General features: G+C 44.4%; 1 protein-coding gene across 3 annotated transcripts in view; it reads left to right on the top strand.

The window, feature by feature from the left end:
- Window positions 1-4,292, top strand: part of Azin1 (antizyme inhibitor 1) — a 32,568-nt gene extending 28,276 nt beyond the window's left edge. For 2 of the 3 annotated variants that reach the window (XM_036208004.1, XM_036208005.1), the window contains 3 exons: window positions 368-483; window positions 998-1,212; window positions 1,806-4,292. In XM_036208004.1, coding sequence (XP_036063897.1) covers window positions 368-483; window positions 998-1,212; window positions 1,806-1,917 — 443 coding nt within the window. In that variant the 3' untranslated portion in view covers window positions 1,918-4,292. The remainder of the gene's footprint in view (window positions 1-367; window positions 484-997; window positions 1,213-1,805) is intronic. The other variant, XM_036208006.1, reaches the window with a different exon arrangement.
- The last annotated feature ends 8,201 nt before the right edge of the window (window positions 4,293-12,493 follow it).

The raw sequence follows: 12,493 nt of genomic DNA, 5'->3' as shown, positions 1-12,493 counted from the left end.
TGTGTGTTTGCTAAAGTGAGTATAGGTGCCCAAGATGCTGGAGATGTGGGGTCCTCTGGAGCTGGAGTGATAGCCAGTTGCGGCTGCTGCTTTTCAAGGTTAATAGAAGCTGAACTTGGGGTCCTCTGGAAAACCAAGCAACAGCCTATGCTCTCAGCTGCTGAGCCATCTCTCTAGCCCTCTATCTAGGTGTTGCTTTTTTTTATTTAGAAACTTGACTCTCTTGAAGCACAGGCTGACTAGGAAGTCTGTGTAGGAGATGCCGGGATTGCTGATGTGGACCACAACACTTGGGTTATTGAGTAGAAGTGCTGTGTATTGAGTAAGGGGTGTTGTTTTCATCTTCCTCTTCACTGTTTGATTTCAGTAGGAAAAAATGGGAGTGATGAACCAGCCTTCGTGTATTACATGAATGATGGGGTGTATGGTTCTTTCGCGAGTAAACTTTCTGAGGACTTAAATACCATTCCAGAGGTTCACAAGGCAAGTTTGTATGTTCATTTTTTTCCAAAACATCTTTGATAGTGTAAAAAAAAAACAAAAAACAAAAGCTTGCTAAGATGGCTTAGTGGGTAAAGGCGCTAAGCCAGGGGCCCACGTGGCCTGATGGGTGCAGGTTGTTTTCTGTCCTTCGGCCATACACTCACTCCTGAGCGCGCACATGCGCACACCGTACACAAAGGAATCAATTGTAATTTTTTAAACAAGTTTTTAATGCAGTGCATCAGTACAGCTCAGAGGCCATTTGCCTGTCCTAGATTCAGTCACCAGGAATCCTGCCTCCTTAAACCTGTTTACCATGTCTGGAGTGTTTTTGTAGGAATCACGTTCTTTTCTCTTCAGTTTATTTCCTTGTTGTGAAGCTCATAATAACAATTGAGACATACCTAACCCTCAATCTCCCATAGATGTATGAGATCTGAGAAACTGAAATTGCTTTTTATTCACCTGCAGATTCAGTACCTGAAAGAATTTGATAAATTTTCCTTTTCTACAGAAATACAAGGAAGATGAGCCTCTGTTTACAAGCAGCCTTTGGGGTCCATCCTGTGATGAGCTTGATCAAATTGTAGAAAGCTGCCTTCTTCCTGAGCTGAATGTGGGAGATTGGCTTATCTTTGATAACATGGGAGCAGATTCTTTCCACGAACCATCTGCTTTTAATGATTTTCAGAGGCCAGCTATTTATTACATGATGTCATTCAGTGATTGGTAAGGTGATTTTATTTTATTTAAAAGCAGATAGGATATTGGAAGTGACATTTTGGATTTGCTAATACCTTATATAACAAACATCCATAACTTGAAGTAATACAGAAAAGAATCATTTAAAAAGAACATTTCAGGTAAACTTTACAGCTTGACAGATAAAAATGATAATTTCCTTTTTCTTGTTGTTTTTGTTTTGTTTGACTCAGGGTCTCTTACATAATCCTGGCTGTCCTAGAACTCAGTATTTATTTGCACAAGGCCGGCCTTGAATTCAGAGATACAGCTGCCTTGGTCAGGTTTAAAAATCATCTGGGATTAAAGGCATGTGCCGTTAGGCCCATTGGTAGTTCCTTCTAAATGTGTATTCAGCCTGTGCGTTAAAAGTGCATAAGTCTTGAGGCTAGGGAGATGACTGCCACAGGTTAAAGTTAGTTATCAGGTTTACATGGCCCGCACTTTACCAGCCATCTCCCTGTCCCAGAAATAGATCATCTTTTAGGGGGGACTGTGGAAGACTAGTTGTTACCTGTTTCCGTTGTGTGGTTTTGTAAATATTTAAACCCCAACTTCTGCCTTTTTCTTCTTAAATACAGGTATGAGATGCAAGATGCTGGAATTACTTCCGATGCAATGATGAAGAACTTCTTCTTTGCACCCTCTTGCATTCAGCTGAGCCAAGAAGACAGCTTTTCCACTGAAGCTTAAACAGGCATTAACGCTTCTTTAGATTTGAAGTCGCAGGTTAAGCTTGTCTGGTCTACATTCCAGTGTGGGGAGAAAATTCAATCAATCTTTTACTCTGTTAATTATCTTGGAAACAAATTCATAGTAATAGCTATTTGGGGACCAGACAAAAATCAGCTTTCATCTATAATTCATTGGGGTAATGGGGATTTAGATAATGTATCAGATTTAAACATACCAGTTTGACCCACCCCTTAAGCGTTTAAAATAAAATATGCAACAAAATGGATGACTTAGTGGAGATGGAAGCCCATTAACTGGGTTCCCCATCAAATCGTTTACATACAAGTACACAGTTTTTATAATAAGGATTCCTGTTAAAAGTCTTGTAAAGTTGATGTCTTTCACCCAGATATATCACATGTGAGTGGAAGACCAGTGTGACTTCATTAGATACGTTTAGTGTATTTAGAATGTGTAAATTTGTGCTTTGAACTGTAGTTTAATAAATGTAAAATTGCATCATAGTATTTGTTGTATTTGACCTAATGTAACCCTTGTATGATTGCAATAAAACTTTGTGTAGATTTTACTGTTTTTTCAGGCTAAAACTTTGGGAAAGGGGCTAGCTAGCAAAGGGAGTTTTGAAGTAGTTGTGTGTATGGTTTGTTTTGAGGGTTAGTTTTCTTTATAGCCCATTTAAGTTTGGTTTGGCTCAATACACTTTTAGTTATTTAATTAGTAATTTAAGTAAGTGTTTGGTAAATCATTGTGAAGGTGAGATTTATTATGGAGAGTTGATGTGCAGTAAGCATGATGTTTAACAATTTTAACACCAAAAATGTTAATCCTGCATAAAGCAATTGTAATAATGGTAGGTGTTTCTGTATAGATAGGATGCATAGAGTACTTTAGTAAACCTTGGAGTCACAAATCTTTTGGCCGATAGAGAAGATTTTATTGAACACTGAACTTGGTGTGGGGAGTGAGGCTGCAGAGGACTGCAGAACCTGACCTTAGAGAAGGGCTATGTCTATTTCCAGAGTCCCGAGGCCCCTGCGCATAGACGTTGACATGCAGAGGGCTTTGGGGAGGTGAAGTGCACTCTGTTCAGTTGCTCACTTGTAATGGCATCAAATCAGGGGTTTTGTTGTTGCTTTGAACCTGGTCCTTTAGTTTCCTGTTATTTCCCTTTTGTTCAGCCTAGTAGTTCTTTTTGTACTAAATAAAGCTTGGTGGTGGGGAGGGAGTCAGCGTCGCTAACCTGACACTCTGGCCAGGAATTTGCTTTGTTCACTGCTAGTGTGTTAGTCCTAGGTCTCAGAATCACAGTAGGAATGAGACAACTACAGGGGTCACTTTTCCTCACTCTACGTTCACATGTGGAATTTCTGTCCCCAAGAGGAAATGTGACTTCACTTTGGTGCCAATGGACAGAAAATTCTACCTGTGCTACGTAGGAGTAGTTTGGGATGCACTTCAATAGCTGGGTTTTCCACCTTCCTCTCAGGGTGGAAAGAAATTGATCATGAATCTCTAATTTCAATCTCAAACCAGTAGGTGCTTAATATTTTTGATTTGACTATTGCCCACTTGAATATCATGGGTTATGTTAATTAGAAAAAGAACTAAGAACCCCAGTCCATTGTCATCTAGCTGCCCTTGGACTTTTTTCCAAGGTGTAATAAGGGGTTTTAGTCAAAATTCCAAGCTACCATGTAACTTTGAACTAACAAGGAGGAGGAATTGTTCCTTACCTCCTTCATATTATGCATTGTTGTGATCCAGAAATGCCAAAACTTTAAAAGGATGATACAACTTGAGTCCTTGGCTTGACTGTATGGGCTTGGGCTTTGTGGCCTATCAATTCTGCCATCTGCATAGGAGAGTGGTTGTATGTCAAACAGCCCAGAGTTGCAAATCTCACATGTGAATGATAGGTAAACTTAGCGTGTCTGTATTGTATTTGAAGACTGTTTGCTATAAATCTAAAGGTAACCTATGTATTTCAATTTGGAATGCTTAAGAATAATTAATGTAAAATCTTTTTTATATGATATTGTAATCTCAGTTCAAAACTTAATTATAAAACCCAAATGATTTCTATATATAGTAAATTGAACTGTTAAGGTAACTTGTGTGATTCTGAATACACAGATAAAATGTTTTTATTCCTCATGCTTTACTTCGATGGCTTCTATCATGAAATAGACCTGAAATTTTATGAATTGTGTGTATATTGCCCACGTTCTTTCAGAATCTATTAAAAGTAAAGTGATCTGGGAATTGCCTAGCTCAATGAAAGTTTTGATGAGTGGATATTCATGGGACCAACTTGGGTGAAGTGTATCACTCACTATTCAGTATAAATTTAGATTCTTAAAAAAAAAAAAAAAACCGTTAATTACTAAACTGTCTTGGCCTGCTGAAATGAACGCTTCAGTTTCTTGGTTCTGGGTAACCTGATAGGAAATTCATTCTTAGTATGTTTCCCCAGAAGGATTCATTAGGTTTAAGCAGTATTGTTTAGGTAACAGAGTAGTCTATAGGCTGGTCATTAAAAGAGGTAAACTGGTTTCATCCTGCCTGCTTCTGGCACTTGCTATTCCAGCAGAGGCCAGACACCTAAACCTTGCTATACTGATAGTACTATGCATAGGAACTAATGGGTCTAGTGGTTGCTAAGGTGCCAGGTCACTGGGGGCTATAATTGTTTTATCTGCCAAATGGTTGCAAATGACAGGAGTCATCATATACTCTTCCTTTCTGCCTTGGCCTACTGTACATTGCTGCCTTGTATTTAAATTAGATGAATTAACATTAACTTGCAGTGTTATCTAAAAGCAGTCATTTAGTTATGAATTGCTTGACGGCCAGTTAGACAGTATTGCATGGGTTTATGCAATGCAGCTTTCATAGTGAGGATGAACCTGGCCAGGAATTAAAAGAAAGCTATTGGTTAGATTTGGGGTTTTGTTGTTGTTTGTTTGCCATTGTAGCCCAACCTGGCCAAAAAATAGGCACTAGGTAGCACAAGGGTAGCTTCAAACTTAACAGTTCTGTCTTTGCCTCCTGAGTAATGGTTCAACAGGTGTGCACTGCCATACCATGGGGAAAACGGAATTTGCTGGAGGCTGATGTGGTTTTGTTTTTGGTTTGTTTTAAAGTCTAAGCTTAAGTAGCCTTTAACTATGACTGTTTTCCTCTGATTGAAATAGTTTTCCTTGAAGAAATCACTGGAAGAACTAGGCTAGAAGTCATCCTGCCTGTGGTATAACCAAACCACCTTTTACAAGAAGACAATGCCTATGTGTGATGTGACCACTGGAGGGAGTATAAAGTGTTTTGCATGAATTCCCTAGCCACAGAGAAAACAATAGATGCCTACGGTTGATGTCCCTTTAGGGGCAGGATGTTGAGTTAAGACAGGGGTAGTATTCTTTCCCAGTTTCTGGCATATTTTCTCAGCTCTAAATTTCAAGCCTTTTTATCCTTAAAAACAAACAAACAAACACCTTGGGTCTTAGTAAGTTGCACAGGCTGACCTCGAGGAACTAAGAATGGCAGATGTGAGGATTTTGCAGTCCCGGTCACCCTGGGTAGTTGTGCGCTTTTAAAGTAATTGGTACCTTTCCTGTTAGGTGTTTCCCAAATATCTTGTAACCCTTTGTGTGTGTGTGTGTGTGTGTGTGTGTGTGTGTGTGTGTGTGTGTGTGTGTGTGTGTTCTAAAGTATTAAAAAGGCTTGAGTATAACTTGTCAACTGAAAAAAATATCTGCCCTGGCAAATTAATTGGTGAACAATGTGTCATTATTGTGAAGTCTGCTGTTGTCAGCCATCTTTATATCAGGCTGCCTGAAGGATAATGGCCCATCTGGCAGCATTCTTGAAGCCCAGCAGGGTAGGAGGGTTGGTTGGGCTGAAGGCTCGTCATTGTCAGTAGAGTGCCCCTGGATGAAAGCACACTCCCCACCCACTGCGCAGACCTTGCTAGATGGCAGGGCGGTGCCAGCTGTGCAGTGTGCTGCCCGTGCAAGTCGGGCTGCTCCAGTTTCTAAAATTGATCTTTAATATGCGTCTGCACATGTGGCATTTGTGGGGTGTATATTTACTCTGCCAATGTCTGGCTCCACGGGTGTGTGCACAAGGTTTTCTAGATACAGAGATACTCAGCAGCAGCAGCTTCCCATAAAAAGGAAGCAGGGAAGGGTTAAATTACTGCTATATGGTGGATGGTGAGTTAGCCTGTGTGGAAGGAAGGGGCTTATCACACTGAATTGAAGTAGCTAATATATAATTGAAGCTTCTTTTAACTCATGTAAGGGTGAAACTGAGTAAGGGCACACATAGGTAATCTCAGCCCCCAGAGACCAGCCTGGGCTATAGCCAGTTCCAACCCAGTCTTAACTACATAAGAGAGACTCATCAAAAAGGGGGATTGGAGTAGCAAATTGCTTAGTAACATAGGCGGGGCTTAAATGATCCACAAAACAAGCTGCACAGTGGTGATGTGTGCCTTAGTTCCAGGTAGGGGAGGCAGAGGCCAGCCTCATCCAGATGGTGAGTTCTAGGACAATGGGGTTACATAGAGAAACCCTGTCCACCACCACCACCAAAAGAAAGTTATACGGAACAAGTTTTAACTGCAGGATCATTTCTGAGGCCCTGCTAAATGTGTGTGCAGGCTGCCCTTGGGGCACAAAGAGATCGTGTGCTGTAGCAGCCGATAATCCCACTAGATGGCGCTCGCAGACCATGTTTGGTACCACACCTGGGCTGTGTAGTCGTTCCTAAGGTTCTCTTCTCATGTCATAGTGCCTCTGCCTCCCAAGTGCCAGAATTTAAGTCAGGTGCCACCACTGCCTGGCTGCCTCCATCCTTTGTATGGCTCTGTCGTGCAGTGTCAGGAAGCCAGGAGGAAGATGGATTTCAATCTCACTTCCCCTCCCAACCCAAAATACACACCCCAAAGAGCAAGAGCTTCCACAGGAGAATATTGGGATGATGTCCTGTGTCTGAAACAATGTAAACAGAGGCTTTACAAATCAAGCCTAGAAGGATGTCATTGAACCTTGGGTTGCAGTTCTGGCTGTTTCAGATTGGCAACCATCTTCAGGTCCTTCAAGCCTACCAAGGACGTGGGCATACAAGGCCAAGTTGGAACCCAGGACCCCTTTTTTCTCCAGTCAATAATGGGGTTAAAGTTTTTTGTGGGTTCTGTGGTTGAGGGGCTTGCAAAGCAAAGCGTGCCTGGCATTGGTTGGTTGGGGAAAGGGAGGATCTGGCTGATTAATTCAGGGAGGCAGTTTCTGTATGTCTGTGGGGGACAGTCTTGACTAGTAGAAACAGGCAAGTCAACAGGGCATATAGGTCTGACAAAGCTAGTCTGTCTTCTCACATCTAAACACACAGACTCACAAAGGTGAGCCATTGCTTGCTGTCCACCTTCCAGACACCTTTTTCTTTTGGCGGTCCACATTGGCCTTCTGTTTTAAAGTGAATTTTCCCATTGTTTTTCACCCCTTAGGGAGGTCTGCCATTGTTTATGACAGGCCTTTAATCCCAGGGTTTGAGGCCAGCCTGTTCCACAAAGAGAGTTCCAGGACAGTCAGGACTAAACAGAAACCCTGTCTCACAAACCCAAGAGAGAGAGGGGAAAGCTCTTTCCATGTTGCCCAGGCTGGACTTGAACTCTTGGGCTTGGTCCATTTTCCTAGATTTCTTGAGGACACAGACTGCAGCTTTTTAATATCACAGGAGTCATGCATGCTAGGCCAAGTACTCTACTGCTGAACCACATGCCCAACCCACTTTGAGGCTGAGGTGGTACTGCATTTTCTCTACCTGCATATCTAGTATGTTCAGGGCCAACCTAGGCAATGGAGACCCTGTCAAAAAAGTGGGACTAGAGGTATACTCTACGGGAGAGTACTCAGCATGTGCAAGGCCCTGGGCTTGACCTCCAGTGCCTCATAAATCATGTGGTGTGATGCACACTTGGAACCCTGAGAGGTAGAGGCAGGAGGGTCAGACGTTCAAGGGCATCCTCCACTACACAGATAAGGGCAGCCTTAGCTATGTGATACTGTCTTTGGGGGATGGGGGGACCCAAACATGCTGGACCTGTTGGCCTGGTCAGGACCTTTTCCTAGGGAATTGGCAGCAGAGAGCTCACATCTTGATCCACAAACATGAGGCAGAAAAGAGAGCTAACTGGGGAAGGTATGGGCTTTTGAAACCCCAAACCCCACCCCCAGTGACACACCTTCAACAAGGTCACACCTCCTTTCCTTCCCAAACAGTTCCACTAACTGGGAACCAAGCATTTAAATATAGGAGCTTCTGGAGCTCCCAGAGCATCCCAAAGTCTTCATGGACATCCAATTTTACAAGAAAGGGGGTTACATTATTGTTTTGATAGCTTGGGGGTGTGGTATATGTTTCAGAGCTGCCTAGTGATACTGCAGACTGGGTCTCTGTGTAACTCAACCACGTATTCCACAGGGATTCATCCAGCTTCATCTAGAAGACAATTAGAATGGGCCACACCAAGGCCAGCATTGGCAGTGGGGAGCCTAGGCTCTCCTGTTGGGATCTTATGGGAATTGTGTAGAGAAAGGACTGCTTCAGGGGTAAATGTGAAAGGTGGAGGAGGTCAAAGAGGGAGGAGTTTCTAGTGTGTGTAGCTGGATGGGTGCCTGATGACCTCAATCACTGTGACAAATAAGAGGACAGGTTTGCAGGGGAGATGTATGGCCTTGGGCATGTGTGAAGTGACGGCAACTGAAATCAAGTGGAGATGCTAGAAGAAAGATCCAGTCTGAAGATGGGCCGGGGCAGCACAGACATTACCTGGAGGAACTGACTTGTTTGCTTCTCATGCTTTCTATGAGAAATTACAGCCTTTTGGCCACCGAAGTGTCCCATGTAGGGGGAGGCATGCTTGCTGTAGAAATCTCCTTTTATACCACATGGCTTTTGGCCTTTTGAAATCAGAGCGGCTGTGCTTGTCTGCACGGACCCTCACAAGGCCAGGCACATAAATGTTCTCCCATGAAAACAGAAGAATGGGTGTAGGAAGGGAGTGTTTAGGGCTTTCCCTGTAGGGAGTTCACGAAGTCCTGAAGGAATGTTTGGCATGGCTTTGCCATGTCAAGGACCAATGCCTCAGCCCCATGGAAATGGCAAAGCCTTCCCCAAAGCTCGGGATGGCAAAGTCTTCATCTGGTCCAAGTGCAAATGTTGACTTTGTGCAGAAGCTAGCCACTGTAGCCTCCACCCTCCCATCCTACTCCCTGCCATGCTTACATCCTTAATAACTGTTCCCCTACAGAGACTCACTGAGATTAGCTAAACCTGCCTCCTTGTCTATGGGTATGAACTAACTGCTGCATGTAATAAGCATGCTGAGTGTGGTGGTTTGAATAAGAATAGCCCCATGGATTCGTGTGTTTGAATGTTTGGCCCACAAGTAATAGCACTATTAAGAGGTTATGGACTTGTTGGGGGAGGTTTGAGGTCTCATATGTTCAAGCTACATCCAATGTGGTACATAGTCTGCTGCCTATGAATCAAAATGTAGAACTCTCAGCTCCTTCTCCAGCACCATGTCTGCCTGCATGCTGCCATGTTCTGCTATGGTTATAATGGACTGAACCTCTGAAACTGTAAGCCAGCTCCAATTAAATGTTTTCCTTTATAAGAGTTGCCATGGTCATGGTGTCTCTTCACATCAATAGAACTAAGACACTGAGCTCCCAGGATCCTGTGGCCTCACCATCAGAGAACCCAGTCTACCAATCCTAGCTTGTCTGTGTGTCCATGTGTCAGTTCTTCATTCCCTCCTTGCCCTTGCCCTTAGGGTTCTAGGACCTAAGCCACATCAGGACTTGGCACCCCTGTCCTCAAGAATATAGCAGTTGCTGGCTTAGAAAGAGGTGCTACTTGTAAATTACCCATTTCCATAAGTAACCACTCACCTGTGTGCCTGTGTAGCCCGAGGAAACTCACTGGGTCCCCAGGCTAGCCGGGTAGGATTCTTTGATCTGTTGTTAGTGCTGTACCTGGAGTGAATAGACAGCTGTTGATGTTTTCCCAGGAAAAAACGTGCAACAGCTGGCACCCAAACAAGAACATAATGGAACCAAAGATGGTTTGGGGATCCAGCCATAAAACACGCAACGGAAGCACGGCAATCCAAGGATGGGGCTGTCTGTGGAGGGGGTGGGGGGAAGTCCAGAGTGGCCATCATCCTCCATGTGCTACAGAGTGATGCATCTTGATTTTTCCTTTTTTCTTTTTTTTTTTTTTTCCAAGACAGGGTTTCTCTGTAGCTTTGAAGCCTGTCCTGGAACTCGCTTTGTAGACCAGGCTGACCTCGAACTCACAGAGATCCACCTGCCTCTGCCTCCCGAGTGCTGGGATTACAGGCATGTGCCACTACTGCCCAGCTGTGATGCATCTTGATAAATGGGGGTTTGCCACATGAGCACAACGCGCCCCCACATGGCTAGTGTACTAGAGAACATATTGCAATATCTCTCAGTTGTATGTATGGGAGCAGGTTATAAGCAGGTGTGGCATCGGTGTGTGGCTTTTACTGTGGGAGATCAGACGTGCTGCTGAGGCTGAAGAGCTTGCCTGTGGAAGGAACGCAAGAGGAGCCATGCAGATGCTGTTCCCAGTACTAGCCTCTGCAATGGCCGGGACAAAGGAACACAGGAGGAGGTGATGGAGGGGTCAGTTTGCTGTTTTCTATGGGGAGCGGCAGCGCTAATCAGAACTGCGCTAAAAGCGGTCCTTCCTGATACCCCAAATCTCGGAACAGAGATTTGGACAGAGAAGAGAACATGGTCGAGGTGAGAGGTGACACTCGGGTCATCCTTTCACAGAGAGGACAGGAAATGCATGGGTCAGTGTGCAGACAGGACTTGACCGGCAGACCAGTTCGGGAGTCTGACAACCAGGGGACACACCACCTGGGACCTGCTTGAATTGACCCAGCAGGAAAGACAGACAAATGAAAGAGCCTCTCCCAGCCTAGCTTGTAAGGGTGAAGGACAGACGGGTGGCTGGGACCGGTGTGAGCACTGTGGAAGTGAAGAAACTAAGAACTATCCAAGCTGTGTAAACTGAGGCAATCTGAGGGAAGTGGAGGTTTGAATGAGATGCCCCCACCCCCAAGGCTGAGGCATTTGAACAGGTAGCCCCAGTTGGTAATGTTTGGGGAGGTTCTGAGGTGTGTCCTTGCTGGAGGAAGTGTGTCACTGGGGGATGGGCTCACACCATTCCAGCTGAGGATGTCTCAGCTCCTGCTCCAGCTCCTGTCTGTGGACACCCAAATAGAGTCTCCTTGAATTTGCCTTGGTCACAGTGTTTTTCACAGCAACAGAAAGTAACTAATACACAAGCCATTACAGACACTCGATTGTCCCGGAATAAGATTCCCACAAGTATCAGGGACTGGGGACACCAGAGGAGGGACAGGATCAGTGCCACCAAGTCTGATGACCAGAGTTTCATACCCAGGACTTACATGGAGATGCAAGATGTTCTCTGGTCTCCACAGGAGAGCTTCAGTGTGTAGCCATACACATTCACACCCCCACACCCCCACCACCACACCCACCTTTTGTTGTTTTAAAGAAAGGACTGGCTCTCCTGAGGGCAGTAGGCCTGTATTGAGTAGTGGTTATGGTATTTGATGCCCACTAGAGAGGACTGTTGTCCCACAAGAATTAAAGTATTGGCAAGCTGGCGAGAAGGCTCAGCAGGTCAAGGCACCGGTCTGGACAGTCTGAATTTGACCCTTTTCTCACATGGTGAAAGGAGAGAATGACTCCAGTAGTTGTCCTCTGGCCTCCACATGTGCGCTATGACATGTGTGCCCGTATACATACAGAAGTATAAAGAAATCAGTGTAATTTTTAAAAAGGAATTTAATTCATCAGAGACCTTGGGGACTGGTATGGAGTCATTTGGGGCTTTGCTGAGTCCCAAAATGGGTCATGAGCTTTACAAGGTAGAAAAGGCTCCAGCAGGTTTGAATGATGTAGACTGTCATGTAAACTGGGTTTACACAGAGCTAATGTAATGCAAAGAGAAAGAAAAGGCAGAGGAGCCTGGGTCACTCAAATGTGGCAAGATTTGCCTTGCCAGAATTCATAAGAAAGACGTTGAAAGCCATGTGTGAATTTATGTGTGTCTGCATGGGTTTGTGCATGTGGTATTTGTGAGGGCCAGAAGAGGACATTGGGTCGCCTAGAGCTGGAATTACAGGTGGTTGTGAGCCACCTGACTTCAGTGCTGGGAAATGAACTGGGTCCTCTGCAAGAGCAGTATATGCTCTTAACCACTGAGCTATCTGTCCAGCCTCCAGTGATACCCTTTTGAGGAAATAATTGATACAAGTAGTGGAAATGATAGGATCTTTTTGTACCCCCTTCTCCCTGCAGCCTACCTCAATAGCTGCTGAATCCCAAAATCAATAGCCCTTGTTTAGACTATCAGAGGTAGGTAGGCTTCCAGGCATCCTGCCCAGCCTTCATCACAAGGTTTCATTGTGGAGGATATGACACCACTCTGTGTTACCAATCTA

Source organism: Onychomys torridus, chromosome 16 (genome assembly GCF_903995425.1).
Source record: "Onychomys torridus chromosome 16, mOncTor1.1, whole genome shotgun sequence".
Taxonomy (NCBI): Eukaryota; Metazoa; Chordata; class Mammalia; order Rodentia; family Cricetidae; genus Onychomys; species Onychomys torridus.
Note: the sequence above shows the minus strand (reverse complement) of the source record. Positions and strands in the feature narration are given on the sequence as shown.